This window comes from Linepithema humile, chromosome 2 (assembly GCF_040581485.1).
Source record: "Linepithema humile isolate Giens D197 chromosome 2, Lhum_UNIL_v1.0, whole genome shotgun sequence".
In the NCBI taxonomy this organism is placed as follows: Eukaryota; Metazoa; Arthropoda; class Insecta; order Hymenoptera; family Formicidae; genus Linepithema; species Linepithema humile.
Genome location: NC_090129.1, coordinates 952,685 through 969,197, shown reverse-complemented (window position 1 = coordinate 969,197; position 16,513 = coordinate 952,685). Strand labels below are relative to the sequence as shown.

The following is a 16,513-nucleotide window of genomic DNA, read 5'->3' as shown; positions in this document are numbered from 1 at the left end:
TTGAATCGCACAAAAAAGATTTTGTTTAAAAAATCGTTCGAAAGATCGAGAAAATGGCTAGCAAGCCTTTACTTTTGCACAGTAACTCCTTCAGCTCTCTGAATGCAGCCGCAGAAGACGTCAGTGTTGCGCCATCTAACGTTGCGTTCAAAAACTCACTTAATAAACCATTGTTATCATCAATAAATCACGTTACCATCAATGATCATTACCATCAGAGAACACAACGGTTGAGTGATCAATTTTTGGAAAACGTATCCGATTGGTGGATACAAAAGTATACGCCAATAAGAGACGACTGTTACTCAACAGTTGCACAAACGTGTGCTCTTTGAACGCAGCTTTATTGTGACGTAATAATGCGGGCCGTTGCCGCTCCGCGTCGCCCGTTGCGTCAGTGTGCTCTCCGCACGTCGTTTAACGTTGACGCGGACGTCGTCTCTGTTCCTCTCGTGTATGATCGTCCTGTACATCGGTCCACATTGACGCAAGGTAAACTACTGCATTAAACACGGATGAGAGCGATCGCGTTTCTCGCAGACGCACTCGCTCCACGTCAATTTCGCGACGGTCTCGCTGTTGACCACGGCATCTCCCGTATCTCTACGTTACCTTATCTGGTAACCAGGTAATACGCGCGATCCTCGCAAAAGAATCCGCGTTTGTATATGTGTGCGTATGTGTATGCCTGGCTGCGTGTCACATATGCATATGTGTGTGTATGTTGTATATGTTGTATATGCGATACGAATGTCAACTCGCGATTCTATTAAGGGGTCATGTAAAAAATATGGAGCAAATGCCCTTTGTGTGTTTTAAATGAGAGACCAACAAACACATTGAAGGGAATAATAAACACATATTGTAACATATGAAAACACTTATGAGAATAGTTGCTTGTTTATGATGGAAGTCAAAGCATATGTAAAGATACTCTGCTGTTTATGCGTGAATAATACTGGTTAATAATTGCTGGAAATATTTTTCAATTATGTTATCTCTTTTGAATTATGGCCAAATGCTTTATCAGAAAATGCACATCTGATATCTTATCTTGCAATTACATTGTAATGTAAATTTGATCTGTTATATTTTAAATTCTAATGTATAGCCTCTTTCATATTTTTCTATTTTTTTTACAATTTTACATTTATAAATGTATCTAATAAACATTACAGAAAAGTAAAACATTGTGTAAATAATGTAGACTTTTTCTATCAAAAAAATATTTGTAGCAATTCTTTACTTGTATTATATTTTAGTAATTATATTTAGCAATTTATATTTAACTTGATTGTTTTAAATATTGTTATCAGGAAATGGCAGAAGGTGAACATTTAGGTACAGAATGGGAAAATCAGCTACTAGAGTCAGAAATTCAAAATCAGGAAGAAGGTGACGATATTGAAGTAGATTCTGAAATTGAAGTAGATACTGGCAGTGAGCCTGAAGCACGTTTATCACGGTTCCTATATCTTGGAAAAGAATATACCAACTATCAGCCTGGATATTGGTTTGTTCATAATTATTTTCTGGTGAAGAATGTTCCATCCATAGAAGAACTTGCTGGAAATGAGGAGACACAATTGGTACCCATTGATCTGATCACAAAGGCAAGTACTACTGATACAAATTGCATAATACATTGCAAAATATTTGTTATAACTATTTCTAAAGTAAGAATATTTGCAGGCATTTGAGAGTAATCTTGTTTCGCATCCAGAGATTTTGGTGTTTGCTCTTGCCGTTTGCTGTAAGCAAAGCAAAAGTGAGAAATTACGTCATGCCGCTTACAAAAGTATGGAAACGATCTGTGCATCCCCGCAAAACTTTATCCTATTCGTTAAATTTGTCTCTAAATTGAGCAGAGAAAAAGAACTAAATTTTGTTACGCATGGATGGGGTCATGGCTTGAGGAAGGCTGTTAATAATTGGTATTTCTCTAAAGAACCACTGGATTTGGCAAAATGTGTTACAAGATACAAAAGTAGATATGGTTGGAAACACAAAGACATTATGAAGATGTCTCATCCTCAAATCGATGATCCAGGTAAACAAAGCCTTAATTTATGAAAAAAGCACAAATCCACTTGTCGTTTTCTGAAATTTTTCAGTATCTTCCTTTTTTCTTCTACATAAATTTAATCTCTATTTTAATCTCTGTTTATTTTTTACTTACGTATAATTGATATGGATAATTGTATGATAAATAGATTTTAGAATAATGTCAATAAAGTTTGTTAAGAATTAATAACTAAAACTTATAAAAACTAATGAATAAAATAACTCATGTGGTAGACTTGTGTTGTTTTGCATTTCATGATTGTAAGTATCAATCAATACTTAACAATTAATTGTTTAATAGAAAGAGCAGTGATAATAAAATACATAATGCAAGGCATGGAGAAGACCAAAGCATTTTTGGCAGACAAGAATGATGATGATAATGTTAACAAGATACTGGAACACCTAGAAGGGGTCGAAGACTTTAAACACTGCGAAGATGAAATTCAAGCCGCTGCTATATTGGAAAGATATGAATTATCGTTGGATCATGTACCTGGACATTTGTTAAAAGCCAAAGAGGTGATGAGATGGTCTTTTCTGCGCTAATTTATTAAAAATGATAATTTATGCAATAACTGGATAAATTCAGAACTTAAAAATATATTAAATTAAATTTACTATTTTCTACATTTTAATCAAAACTAAATTGTGTTATTATAATATTTATTGCAGAAAGTAAAATAATTATGGTGCAATAATGTATTTATAACTAAAAAAACAATTTTTGAGAACGTAAACAAAAATTTTGTTAGTCACAATTAGCATTCAGTATTTATCAAGGATTGATTTCAATAAGCTAACATGAGTCCAATTATTATCAGGTTTGGAATTCATTGATACCATCAATGGAAATTACCATACTTCTGAACAATTTGCAACGGATTAGTAATCTGGAATTACTCAAGCCAAATGAACCAGCAGTCGAAAAAGTAACAAACCAGCTTATGAATTCTGAACTTATTGTGAGCGAAAAAATTCATCCAGCATTACTTCTCATCACTGTTAAGAATTATGAAAATTCTGGAAAGTAAGCGTAGAAAGATTTTTATATTTTTATATGATTTATATTATTTAAGACTATCGTTGATAAATATACGTTCTCCAGGCCTCTGAATTATGAAAAGCGAAAGATCACACAAACAGCGAGAAAATGTCAACCAACACCTCCTAAGCCGAATTCGGAAGTAATCGATGCTCTGAATAAGGCCTTTTACTTGTCATTTGCTGTAAGTCAATCGTTACACATATTATTTTGGCAATTATGAATTAATTGTGAATATCGATTTTGTAATATTAATTTGAATTATTTATTATAAAATTATTATGATGCAACCATGTAATCCGAATAATAAATTTGGATTAACAACAAGCATGTATTATATATATAGTTAAAATATTTAATTAATTCAAAAGTGACATAAATATTAACTGCCTTTTTAAACGTACAATTATTAATCTTTAACAGTTTTTTTAGATATTGTTAATAAACGAATTTATTTATACATAAAAAACTAACTTTGTAATTCATGGAAATTTATTTTATAATGATAAGAGAAGACCAACAATTTTTCGATAAATATGCATTGTTTTATATATATTTTATTACATATTGTTATTCTTAATTGTCTGATCACTGTTACGATTATTTCCAGCATCTGCAAGCCACAAATTTACGCTACTTGGTGACAATCAAAACAACTAAAACAATGGAAGATCGCGTTTGGCAAGGCGGTAATGTGACTGGTCTCGAGACGGCTTCTTTAATCGCGATGATGCTTCTACGCTGTGAGAACAGCGTCGAAGTGGGTACGTTCAAGAGCAACGGAATTTTTCTGGTGTATGTAACCAAGGAAGATACTTTCGAGGAGATCATGAAGTCATTAAAAAAGCCAGCTGGTCTATGTGGCGAATTGGATAAACCGATGTTGTGGGCTGCGAAAGAGAAGAAGGAGTTTGATGTCTTTATCAACATTGTGGATCAAATACATGAGAATTATGATAAGTCCCAGGAAGCTCTGATAGAGTACAGAAAAGAATTAGGACTTCCAAAGGCAAAGTAAGTACAGACTTCTCTACATCTCTAATTGTTCTTAAAGATTTCTTAAATAATTAACAATAATTTTTTAACAGAAAAAAACGAGCATATATTAAATAATAATAACATATAGAGTTGCTGACTGTTGGATTGTTAAACAATTACATTATCACGCATTAATACTCGCAATTTTCTTAAGACATTATTAGGCAATATTTAATTTTTAATTTGTTTTTTTATTATCTTTAACATATTCAGCAATAAAAAATATATAAAATTGACTGTCACCGTACAAATAATAATCTCATAATAAAAAGTATCACAATTTGTCTCTAACAATAGTAATAAAATATAGTGTTTGAAAAATTATTAACGAATTCAAATAATTGATTTGTATAAAAATGATACAAAGTATTTAACGCTTTAGAATTAAAGCAGCCAATTATCCTCTAGTTTTTAAATATATAAATACATACTTAAAGATGTGCATCGTTTTAAATTAAAAATGCAAAGTAACACAGAATAAAATTGTTTTAATTTTCTTTGGCAGACTGATCAATTGCGCCGTCTGCTCTCCCTCATCATATCGTAGAAAGGACTGTGACAAGAATATCTTGACGATCAACGGTTTCGATGCTACTGTACCTCTTGTCATTCAGGCATTTTCCCGGTCTCTATTTTAAACACAAGCATGTTAAATTCTTATCGGTGAGTAGCGTCAATTTACAAACAAATCGCGTGCTGGGCGCGCTTTAACATCTCTGCACTGAATTTTACAGGAGATTTTCAGAAACATCCTTTTTCAAGAGAGACCACAAGTGATAAATCGGAAAGGAAATTAATCTTCTCAAGATAAATTTCGACGCGAAAGCGCATAGCAGATTTTCTTTCAAAATCGTGTTCGACTAACAAAGCAAATTGACGACGAGCCGAGCGTGAGTAAAGAGTTAGCGGAGTAAGCGGAGAGTTTTCGCAGATTACTTAAAACAGTGCTTGAATTTTGGAATTCAAACTGTCATGCCTTTTTTTATCAGTTTCAAACGTCGGCTTGTTTGCACATCCATGACTGAATCAAATTATTTAATTTCGCTATCCGTTAATTTTAAGGTCTGAAAGAGAGAGAGAGAGAGAGAGAGAAAGAGAGAGAAAGAGGCAATACGTTTGTAATGTATTGCAGAGATAAGTAAACGAAGATCGTTATCGAGGGTATAATGCAAGTGGCCGTGCATTATTATTGGCACGACAATTAATATTAATATTTACTACATGTTCTTAGTGTTAGGGAAGAGCTGTGTAGCATTTTTCTTTTCGTCTGTTAAACGGCGGTATAAACAGATGTATTTTCTTATTTGGATTTGAATTTTCGACGATACTGCTTAAGATAAAACTCGACTCGATTTTATTTTGGCAAATGTTAGTACAATATCGTATCGACCGGGTCATATAAGCAATATATAGACTAGTCAATATGGACCATTTTTTATTAAGCTGTTGCACGTGAAATCTCGGTTCATTTCTGGTGGTAATCGTATATTTCGTTATAGTTCTTACTTTTACAATCACGAGAATTTGTATGCCTGAAACGAGAAACGAGTTGATATTTTATATATATTTTTATACACTGTATTTGAAGCGTATATATATAATTTACTGCAAAATATGGAAAGCAGTTCTATCGAATATTTTACTCAGTTTTAAAGCGAAATTTTGGATAGAAATTTTTTTTCACACTTTATGTTTATCATGATACATCATAGGATTATTCCCATAAATTCAGATTTATGTGTGCTTACGCGGCTCGAATACGAATTCTCATCAGCCATACCTATCCTTGTCTTTTTAAAAGCTGCAAAATCCTCTTATAGCTGCGTTTGCCATAAGAGCCTAGTGCAATTCACGGAGAGAGCCTAGCCTCTGTCGTAAATATTAGACATTATTAACTTCTCTGTTTCTTTCTGGTTTCATGTTTACAAAGATACAGAGAATTGTTTGAAATTTTATTTAATTTTAATATTTATTATGGGAACGGTCGATGTGAATCGTTGTTTAGCTTCCGAAATATTCTTGCGACCGTGAAAGACTTAAAAAGAAACCCGAAGTTTCATATGCAGCTGCGTAATAATCTTGTTTTGAAAACTAAGAAAAAAAAAAAGAGTACAATTCTATAGAGCCCTATGTTTTCAATAGTCCATTATCCGAGGTATACTACACAGCGAAAAGTTTAGGATAAGACTGCATAGACGGATACGTGAAGTGCGTATCTCGAGTAACATAGGGTGCATTTTTTGACTAATGATAAAGGAAAAAAAAATCTTACTGTAATTATTATATTGCTTGCTTGTTTCCACTGGTTGGCGGTGATGCTTCTTCGTAATAACGCGTATAGATAACGTGACCTTGTTGAAAAAAGAAAAAGAGAAAAAAAGTGACACGCTTCTGGAACCGGTGCGCTTCTGGACGGTTAAATAATAATCTAAAAATAAGTAAAAAGAAAAAGACAAAAAAAAAAGAAGAAAGCGGAAGAAGACGGTGAACATAGGAACGTTGAAAATTTTCCCACTGTGATATGCATTTAGCCCCAAAGAGTTATAGACTTACATTAGTATAATTTTACTGTTACTATCTCATATTTGCCATATCCAAAGTGAACGCGAGACAAATACTAAATACACTACTGAATAAATACTGTGATACGAGATACATTGTTGTTGTTCAAACTAGGGAAATGGTATTTAAGTGACGCGACCAGAAGCGCACCGCGTTTAATATTTGTTGAATTAGTCTCTACGCGAGAGGATTTAGCGCGTAATCTCTTTTTGTTGAAAATTCTGTATCATATCTCGAAATATACGCGTGAGACCTTCGATCTGCGGATTATCGTCCTCGCGTTTCCCCTCGTTTCGCGTATGAGACCACGGACGCACGGTACCTTTCTCACACACATCGCTAAAAAGTACAGCGTGGATGAACTCTCAGGTCTTCGAAATTTGTACTACATAAGTGCTTAAACTATTCACCTGTTCTTTGCAGCTGTCCTCCGATAATCTGTAGATCGAAAGTTACTAACATGAATTCTATTTCAACAGAACAGTGTTCCGAGAAGTATATAAAAAAAAAAAAGGCTGTTCTTTCAACAATTCTGCAATTCACACGTCTGATGAAAAAAAAGTTGAATTTTGTTGAAATTAAAGTTAGACTTTTGACGAATTAGATATACGAGAAAGAATCGATTCTTCTTATTAATTGTCAAAAGTGATTTACTCAATAAATCATCAAGCGATGAATTAAATTTCCTTAGAAAAGAAAGAAAAAAAGATGTAAGCCGATTCTATACTTATCGAAAAAGGGATATGTATCTATTTCGAGACACACATTGTATGTAGCGATTCAAGCATATATATATATATATATATATATTGATATTCTGTGAAGAAACGCCAAGCAAAATTGCGCTTATAACTCGGCGGGAAAACCGCGATACGTTTTACCGGCACAAGTTTATTCCTAAGGGATTGCATTTGAAAAGAGAATTTACACAAACTGTCGTTAATCTCGGTTGCGCCCAGCAGAGAATTTTGTATAAATTATTATTTATCAGTGGTAGCGGTAATAGTATTTTTTAGACTGAACTATTTCCTAAATCGACCTCCGTGTTTCGCGCGCATAGTGCTTTAGAGAAATTATTTATACACTCATCGCACACACACTTTGTGTCTAAATCGTTCGGTGTTAGGAAAGTCTCTAGTGCATTTTTTACATGAAAATTTTTAGCGCGAGGGCTGAAAAAAAAAAACTTCTTTCGGAAACGAAAAGTCTAGTTACTAAACGAGAATTTAAGAGTATGTATGCTACGATCATATTGGTAGCTCAATGTATTCATTGGCATTAGCAAGTAGGCATTACAAGTATTTGTATATGTACGGGAGTGCATCGCTATCGGAGAGGATTCATGCATCTTTGGTTGAAAGTCTTCGTATCTTCTTTTCTTCACAGGCATTTTAACAATCGACCAATTTAATTCTAAACTCAAATCGCTGATAATCAGTCTTAGCCGATCCCTCTCAATCGTATAGAGTTATAAAAAAATTATATTAATTGTGATATTGCGTACTTGAGGGTTCCCGAGATTCGGAAAATACTCTGGAAAAAAAAAACCCGAATCCTTTCCACTTGCGGTGCATGCAGATATATGTATTCATTAATACTATTGTATAAGAATACGTCCGAAGTACGATAGAATATATTATATATATATATAAACTGGCACATATATGAAGAAGAGAAAAGAAAACCAGAAACAGAGAAAGCAGTACGAAATAGCCAGAACCTGAAGGGAATTACTTCTCCATACTGTTATTTCACAGTCCATTGATTTCGGGATGTGTAACTATATAGTTAAAAGAAAGAAAACTGAAAAAAAAAAATAATCCAAGAAGAAAGAAACAATATGTTGAATGTGTTCATGCTAGACGAAGAAAAAAAAATATTTACCGTGTAAGGGAAGAGTGGAGGATAGAAATTCCGCATTGCGTAGTTACTAAAGAAAAAAAAGAAAAAAAAAAGGGGGGGAAGACAAAAAGAATGTAACGGGGAATTGAGAGATGCGCAGAGGAAAACGCGTGGCACCAAGTGCGGTAGTCTCGATCGCGCTACATTCTTGCACTTCGCGACGCTGCGCGAGGGAGGAGACAAATCAGCTTCCTCGCCGAAGACGATCCTCCGAGGTTCCGGACCGACCATTAATTTCGAACTAGGAAGTGCGATACGTATTTATCCGATACTCATAGTATTTTACGCGCCACCGGATACGCATTATTATTACAATCTCGGAGCAAATGTCGGTCGGCCGCCAGTCTGCATGGGACTAAGACTCGTACAAGTATATCCGTCCCGCATTAGTGACACTTTCTGTTAACGTCTCTCGAATTGCCGCGAAAAAAAGAAAAAGAGCGATTGTTTGCGATAATTAATCATTCCTGTCGTTTAACAACCACGAGTCTTTCTCTCTTCAAAAAAAGCAAGATAGCTTCGTCGAACGATCAGCCGGCCGAAGGACTTCCACTCCTTGGACGTTTCCTCTTTCCTCCGCATGATTTCTTCTTGGTCGTGTGCAGACTCACGCTTGACTAAGTATACATAAGTACGAAATAGCGCCATGTTCCATAGGATTATATACGTGAGACAAAACTAATAATTCCATAATTAGTACATTGTCGCTTCAACGATCTAATAAGAAACTAGGAAAAAAAAGTGCTCAAATACGCCGTTGTTCAAAGTTTTCGAAGCGAATGCCAAAAAAAGAGACGCAAAGAGAAAAAAAGGAGAGGGAGAAAACGAAGAACGGAACGATATTCAATTTTACATGTACAAACCGCAATGAAATACCTCGTTACTTGTTCTCACTTGTAAAATAGCAAAAGCGAATTGTACTAACTCTGCGAGTTACGACAAAAATTGTCCTTCTGGTTCGTGATTCACGCACTAAATGCCTATCTTTTGGCCTTACTTTTTTATACATGGGAACCTTGTAAAAAAAAAAAAGGCGAAGTGAATCGATTCACAGGCAAATAATACCGTTCACTCGCTGCTGCCTGTTCGGTGGATTTATGTTTTATACGTAGGCATTCGAGAGTCCGTTTTGAGATTTTTTGAAAATTCGCTGCGCGATTTTTTACCGTGCTGTGATCCCAAAATCATATACTTTTGACGCGAGCGTTAGTCAAAATTAGGATTCTTGCGACCAACATTCATTTTTCTTTTGTGCTGTGAAATGGGCTAGTGTTACAAAACAAAAAAAAAACCAGAGAATTTTCGAAAATCTCAAACTTTTTTTTCGATTTCTACGTATTTAATCGCAGCGCTCGGAATTATATCGCTGCGAATTGATTTCTCAGCGCTTTCGTTTAAGGAATAGTATTATATACGTAGACTACACCCGTAAAAATATTACTCAGTAATTTATCGTACATCGGAATCTGCGGAAACCGAAGTAAAAAGAATTGCCGCGTACAAGCTGCGTGGGAAAAGTTTCGGAACTGTACGATTTAATCGGAACTTTGAAATAGTTTGTCGTCCTAGTATCGAAAATTGCGAGTCCTTTTCTAATTTGTCTCCGATCTTTCAAATGTTGCAATACTTTATGCGTTTTCATGCTGAGCAGAAACGAAAATACCCAACGATACGGCTAATACCACAGCAATCATCTTTAAATTGAATTAAAATCTTTCTCTTTATCGCAATAATTCTTCCTCAATATCAGGTTCTTGAAAATTGTATGTGTTGACATCGATTAAAAGAAGTGGGCGGGTGGAGCAACAGTTCTTTCGAACATTTCACAACATAACTAAAAATTGCAAAACTTTTCCGACACAGTCTGCAAATTCCCCATCGTATTAAACGCGCGATTTCCATATTATTTTTATACCTAAGTAAATTCACGAAAGATTTACGTAAGCGATTCAATTGCCCTGAGCGAACTATCACCAGAAAGTTCTAGCGGAAGCAAATTGTGTTATTGTCAGCGTGTCTGTTAACGGTTGTATTTCGGTACACAATAGGCGGATAAAGATATTATGTATAGGGAATTGATTATGTCTACAAATTCCGTGCTGTTTTTGTTACGATGCGAACTGAATCCTTAAATAAATTTCTCAAAACCCAAAACGAATTTCTTATTAAGAGTTTCGATTACCCTCGGCAGTCTTCACCTTCCTGTTTACCTTAATTTCGACCATGGAACACTGCACACACGAGTCCTCAAGATTTGGATGCTCAGAAGAACCGTAAACATTCGTAATGATATCAAGTTTTGAGGAATATTTCGAAGGAAAACAAATATCTTCCGCACAAAAAAGCCTCTATAATGGTCTAAAAAAAAAAAAAAAAAATCTTATTTCTACAGAGTTCCGAGAGACAACAAGAAAGTTTAATTTACTGAAAAAATCTTTATTTCTACGATACTGATACATATTGCACTCACACACACAGCATACGCAACTACATTGTACACAGTACGTGACTCGGTGGCAGTTATCGAGTTACAATCCCGTGTATACTCACACGCACATCATTCACTCACGTGTTCGACCATACATACACATACCCGCAAACAAACTGTCAACGCGCTTCACTCCGCGATTAACCGACTATTGCCAATTAATAAATTAACAATGCAGTAGAATCTGTTTGTACATGTCGCGGGAGAGAATCGAGAAGCGTTCCGAGTAAATATTTTACAGAATCGTTACGAGCGAGATATCTCGCGTGAGTATCTCCGATTTAGCGTTTCGTATTTCATTTGCTCGAAATACGCCACTCGTTCACTCTCCCGCGACACACACACGCAGACACATATTGACTATACTGCGACGTTAATTTATTTCCAATTGTTGTACCATTAAGTGTAATAATCGGTAACAGTCGATTAATCGTGGAGCAAGGCGGGAAGTTGGGAATTTGCTCGGTTTAGCTTCCCGAGTAATCAGTCTATAACACAAACCGAAGCGAACGGATCGCTCGCTTGCAGTTAAAGCTCGTCCTTGAGATCCTCCTCATCGCCGCCGGTCGGCGGAACGCCGCCACCCGCGCCTTGATAGAGCTTGGCGATGATCGGCTGAACGATGTCGGTGAGCTCCTTTTTCTGCTTCTTGTATTCTTCCGGCTCGGTGTCTTGATTGTCCTCCAGCCACTTGATCTTTTCGTCGATCGCCTCCTCCATTGTTGCCTTATCCGCGTCGCTCACCTTCGAGCCGAGTTTTTCTTTGTCGGCCAGCTGATTCTTCAGCGAGTACGCGTACGATTCGAGATCGTTGCGCGCCTCCACGCGCTCCTTCAGCTTCTTGTCGTCGTCGGCGAATTTCTCCGCGTCCTTGATCATCCGCTCGATGTCGTCGGGCGTTAGGCGGTTCTGATCGTTCGTGATGACGATCTTCTCGCGATTGCCGGTGCCCTTGTCCTCGGCTGACACCTGCAGGATACCGTTCGCGTCGATCTCGAATGTGACTTCGATCTGCGGTATGCCGCGCGGCGCCGGTGGAATGCCAGTCAGGTCGAATTTGCCGAGCAGATGGTTGTCCTTGGTCATTGGACGCTCACCCTCGTACACCTGAATCGTCACTGTGTGCTGGCTATCGGACGCCGTCGAGAAGATCTGAGATTTCTTTGTAGGAATAACTGTGTTTCTGCGCAAATAAACAAAGAGCGTTATTTTATTGTAAGAAATCTTGTAAATTTCACAATTTCATTGAGAATTTAAACGTTCAATGACTAAATATTTCAAAATACAAAAATTTAGCGATCTATTAATTTGACAATTTCCTCGAATTTTAAAATTATGATATGTGACAATATATGATACGTTAAAATATTATAATTCAGAAAAAATAGCTGTATTAATTGTTAAAAATATATGACACAATATTATATTATAAATATATTAAATACGTTAAAAAAAGATTTTGGAATACTAAAATCCATTAAATTTTTATAACTAATATTTAATTTTAACATTGTTTCAAATCATTACAATCATAATCAAATGATAAAGAGATATTTGCATTTACCTTGGAATAAGTTTGGTCATCACTCCTCCAACAGTTTCGATACCCATGGTGAGAGGGTTAACATCGAGAAGCACGATAGCGTCGGTGTCTTGCTCTCCCGAAAGTACGCCGGCTTGTACAGCGGCGCCGTAAGCAACGGCTTCGTCAGGATTGATGCCTCGCGACGGTTCCTTGCCGCCGAAGAACTCCTTAACCAATTGCTGAACCTTCGGGATCCTAGTCGAGCCACCGACCAGAACGATCTCGTCCACGTCTTTCTTGCTCATGTCGGCGTCCTCCAAGACCTTTTGCACAGGTTTCAAAGTGCTGCGGAAGAGATCCATGTTCAGCTCCTCGAATTTGGCACGGGTCAACGTCTCGGAGAAGTCCTCGCCTTCGAAGAACGATTCGATCTCGATCCTGACCTGTAATGTATGGAAACAGATTAGAATAATGATAAACTTTGAATATATAAATCGTTCAATGTTCAAAAACGACTCAGCAAGATTTTAAAAACAAAAATAAGATTGTAAAATATCTATACAAAAGTAAAAAAATATACCTGGTGGCTAGCACTGAGTGCTCGCTTGGCCTTCTCGACTTCACGACGCAGTTTCTGCACAGCTCGGTTGTCCTTGCGGATATCCTTGCCCTTCTTTTTCTTGTACAGTTTGATAAAGTGATCCATCACACGCTGATCGAAATCTTCACCTCCCAAGTGGGTGTCGCCATTCGTGGCAACAACCTCGAACACGCCGTTGTCAATGGTGAGCAAACTGACGTCGAAGGTGCCACCGCCCAGATCGAACACCAGCACGTTCTTCTCGCCGTCCTTCTTGTCCAAGCCGTACGCGATCGCGGCGGCAGTCGGTTCGTTGATAATCCTCATTACAACCAGACCGGAGATCGTTCCAGCATCCTTAGTTGCCTGCGTCAAAAATAAAAAATTACAATCGTGCATATGTCGAAATCGATTTGTCACCACACAAAATATCATTTTTCTCTTTTTTTTTTCAACGTAATACATCAAATGTTTTAAAGAAGATATTAATTTGAAGCTTCAATAATTATGCTTGCACTTAGAATGTAGAAACTCTTTTCAGATAAATGTCAATAGATAGAGCTTAATGCGGAATAAATCTTACCTGTCTTTGAGCGTCATTGAAGTAAGCCGGCACGGTAACCACCGCGTGAGTGACCTTCTTGCCAAGGTAGGCCTCAGCGGTCTCCTTCATCTTGCCCAACACCATAGCGGAGATCTCCTCTGGCGCAAAGACCTTCTCTCCCTGGCTAGTCTCGACCTTGATGTGCGGCTTGTTGTTCTTTTCGATGACGGGGAAGGGGAAGAATTTGACATCGTGTTGCACAGTGGGGTCCAGCCATTCGCGACCGATCAACCGCTTGGCGTCGAACACCGTGTTCTCCGGGTTTGTCGTAAGCTGATTCTTGGCGGCGTCACCGATCAGTCGTTCGCCATCGTTGGTGAACGCCACGTACGACGGCGTGATTCGGTTACCCTGGTCGTTGGCTATAATCTCCACGCGGCCGTTCTTGTAAACTCCAACACTGAAATATGTATTGCATAACATTTTTATCTTGCTCATATTGAAATCAGCGAATCATTGTGCGGAACGATGTTTGGACACTCACCAAGAGTAAGTTGTGCCCAGATCAATTCCTATCACTGTACCGATGTCTTCCTTCTCTTTATCCTCCTTTGCAATCGCGGAAGCTGCGAGCAGCCCCACTAACAGCAGAGCTATGACTCCCTTCATGTTGTGCGCTTTAACTGAACCACCTAAATTATCAATGATTATAGAATTAATGCTCGGGTAATTTAAATTTTTCTTCAATTTATGAAAAATATTATAAAAATGCTGAATTAGATTTTTTATTCGTAAATATTATATATATCACATTTAATTTTAATCATCACTATTTCTAAATATTACCTATTAATAAAAATATAACTGCAATGTATAAATTTTGCCTCAGAATGCTTAATTTAACTAATATAATAATAATAAATTAATATTCGAAAAATAGATCTAAGTGGAATAAATTTAGCTTGAAAAGTGCTGAAACACGTTACATTCTGCGAGCAATATATATCATTACATTATGCCAACATATTTGGAACATACTTTGTCTTTATGTCTGATGTCACATCTGGTACCAAGAGAATAACTTCCCGGTTATCATAAAATTGCACAAAACGCTTCAATTTGTTCAACAAAATAGCAACAAATAAATAATAAATTAGTTTTCACGATTTACAAGATATCAGACCGATATCAAGATATAAACCGGGTGGATTTCGGCTCGATAAGTCCCACGTCATCTCTTCAAGGAGATTTCAAAAATTCAACGTACCGAGTAACACCACGAACCCAAACAGTTATCACGATCATCGCAATTCAACGAACATCTTCATGGACACGTAAGACGGGAGAAATGCGGAAATTTCCGCAAACTTCTGCCGAAGACTTATCGAATGGTCCGCGGTCAAACGTAGCAGAAGTCTCGTCGCGATTTTGGTAAAGAAAAAAATCATTTTCATCGCCGAAAGAACGAAAATAAGAGAAAACCATTGTTAATCCTCTACAACTGAAAGCGATAACTATAATTGATAACGGAGCGACAGAAAACGCCCAAAATTCTCAAAAGAATGGAATTTCCATTCTAATGAAGATGATCGAAATCCGGCTTGACATCTACGGCGTCGGCGATGCACAAACATCGACGAAGCGGAACGTTTCGACGCGACAAATTCAATGCGAAGAAAATAAAAGGGATATTCGGAGCAAGAATTTACTTACTAATTGAATATATGTCGACTCGCTCGTCGTACGATTTCTGCTGCACTCGGATGCGTATTCTCGATTCCTCTTACGAACGGTGCAACGGTAACTAATATCAGTACCGGACTCGCGGCCGGGATATTAACGGGAGCGTTACGTCGTGGCCGGACCCGATTGGCAGAACGCAGATGACGCCGACGGAAAGCGGCAACACCGATTGGCCACCGCACATACAGTTGGCCGCAGCGCGTTGGCCCACGTCACGGCGACTTACATCCAGAGCCTCCGATCGACGCCGCGATTCGCGCGTGTTCGATTAGACACGATGAGTGGAACACGTGGGTACGCCGTTCAGATGGTAAGCGAGGCATGTCAGGGGTGAAATCATACGGTTATCGCGCCCGAGGTCTCATACACTGCTCTCGAGACGGACTATCGATAGTTGCGTCAGCACGATGACACCTGGTATCGTGACGTAGTCCGAGAAAAGCTATCGATATTTTTTCAAAGTGATTGCATCATAAATTGGAAAACTGACATATTAAAAATGTGAATTTTGTGCATAATTGCATAATTAAGTAAATTTTTGTATAAAAAAATATAGAGTATATATGTTATATCTTAATTTGTATTATTATTCCTTATAATCGTCGAAACCGCAAAAACGATTTCTCTATAGTTGATTGAAATTATTGTACATTGATAAATAAAAATTATATTTTAAATGTTAGAATGGTTTAAATTTTGCGTTTGAATAAATTGAAAACAGTAAATTGGACAAATAAAATAAATCTAACAGTTCCTTCTTTGGTCGTAAGAAAGATATTCGGAAAAAAAAAAAAAAATAGCTTTCTCAGTGATTTAATTATATTAAGATCAATATCAATTTGAAACAGAAATTGTGTACATTGATGTGTTAGCTCTTTGAATAATATGATAAAACTGTTCTTCTTACATTGAAACGTCTTTCTTTTCTTAAACTTCATAGAAAATATCTTATAAATTCTTCAATTTCATGAAATATTTGATCAACGTCGTTGTTGTATAAGTCCTTTAAAAATAGTTTTTGT

The 16,513-nt window shown here is 36.9% G+C and overlaps 2 protein-coding genes across 3 annotated transcripts; one reads left to right on the top strand and one right to left on the bottom strand.

The window, feature by feature from the left end:
• The first annotated feature begins 359 nt into the window (after window positions 1-359).
• LOC105677533 (RNA-binding protein RO60) lies at window positions 360-10,765 on the top strand. 2 transcript variants are annotated; one of them, XM_012376223.2, is made up of 9 exons: window positions 360-492; window positions 1,317-1,613; window positions 1,693-2,050; window positions 2,366-2,586; window positions 2,889-3,094; window positions 3,173-3,293; window positions 3,720-4,123; window positions 4,653-4,810; window positions 4,882-10,765. In XM_012376223.2, exons 2-8 carry the CDS (start codon window positions 1,320-1,322, stop codon window positions 4,783-4,785), a joined length of 1,737 nt encoding a protein of 578 aa, XP_012231646.1. In that variant the 5' UTR covers window positions 360-492; window positions 1,317-1,319; the 3' UTR covers window positions 4,786-4,810; window positions 4,882-10,765. The 2 variants fall into 2 exon arrangements, with proteins under 2 accessions (XP_012231646.1, XP_067206807.1); XM_067350706.1 differs by lacking the exon at window positions 360-492 and adding an exon at window positions 512-628.
• A 261-nt stretch (window positions 10,766-11,026) lies between these two features.
• Hsc70-3 (heat shock protein 70 cognate 3) lies at window positions 11,027-15,621 on the bottom strand. Its single transcript, XM_012376222.2, has 6 exons — window positions 15,462-15,621; window positions 14,293-14,440; window positions 13,788-14,208; window positions 13,205-13,570; window positions 12,664-13,067; window positions 11,027-12,282 (listed from the first exon to the last, which is right to left on the bottom strand). The coding sequence occupies exons 2-6, from the start codon at window positions 14,415-14,417 to the stop codon at window positions 11,628-11,630; spliced, it is 1,971 nt and encodes a 656-aa protein (XP_012231645.1). The 5' UTR covers window positions 14,418-14,440; window positions 15,462-15,621; the 3' UTR covers window positions 11,027-11,627.
• Window positions 15,622-16,513: the final 892 nt, after the last annotated feature.

What these genes read in the sequence shown, in the direction of transcription:
- LOC105677533 (XM_012376223.2), top strand. Translation starts at nt 1,320, where the DNA reads ATGGCAGAAGGTGAACATTTAGGTACAGAATGGGAAAATCAGCTACTA. An exon ending in CCATTGATCTGATCACAAAG is followed by an intron (nt 1,614 to 1,692) that starts GCAAGTACTACT and finishes GAATATTTGCAG; the next exon opens with GCATTTGAGAGTAATCTTGT. An exon ending in TTAGGACTTCCAAAGGCAAA is followed by an intron (nt 4,124 to 4,652) that starts GTAAGTACAGAC and finishes TTTCTTTGGCAG; the next exon opens with ACTGATCAATTGCGCCGTCT.
- Hsc70-3 (XM_012376222.2), bottom strand. Translation starts at nt 14,417, where the DNA reads ATGAAGGGAGTCATAGCTCTGCTGTTAGTGGGGCTGCTCGCAGCTTCC. An exon ending in CTGGGCACAACTTACTCTTG is followed by an intron (nt 14,209 to 14,292) that starts GTGAGTGTCCAA and finishes TACATATTTCAG; the next exon opens with TGTTGGAGTTTACAAGAACG. An exon ending in CACTCAGTGCTAGCCACCAG is followed by an intron (nt 13,068 to 13,204) that starts GTATATTTTTTT and finishes CATACATTACAG; the next exon opens with GTCAGGATCGAGATCGAATC.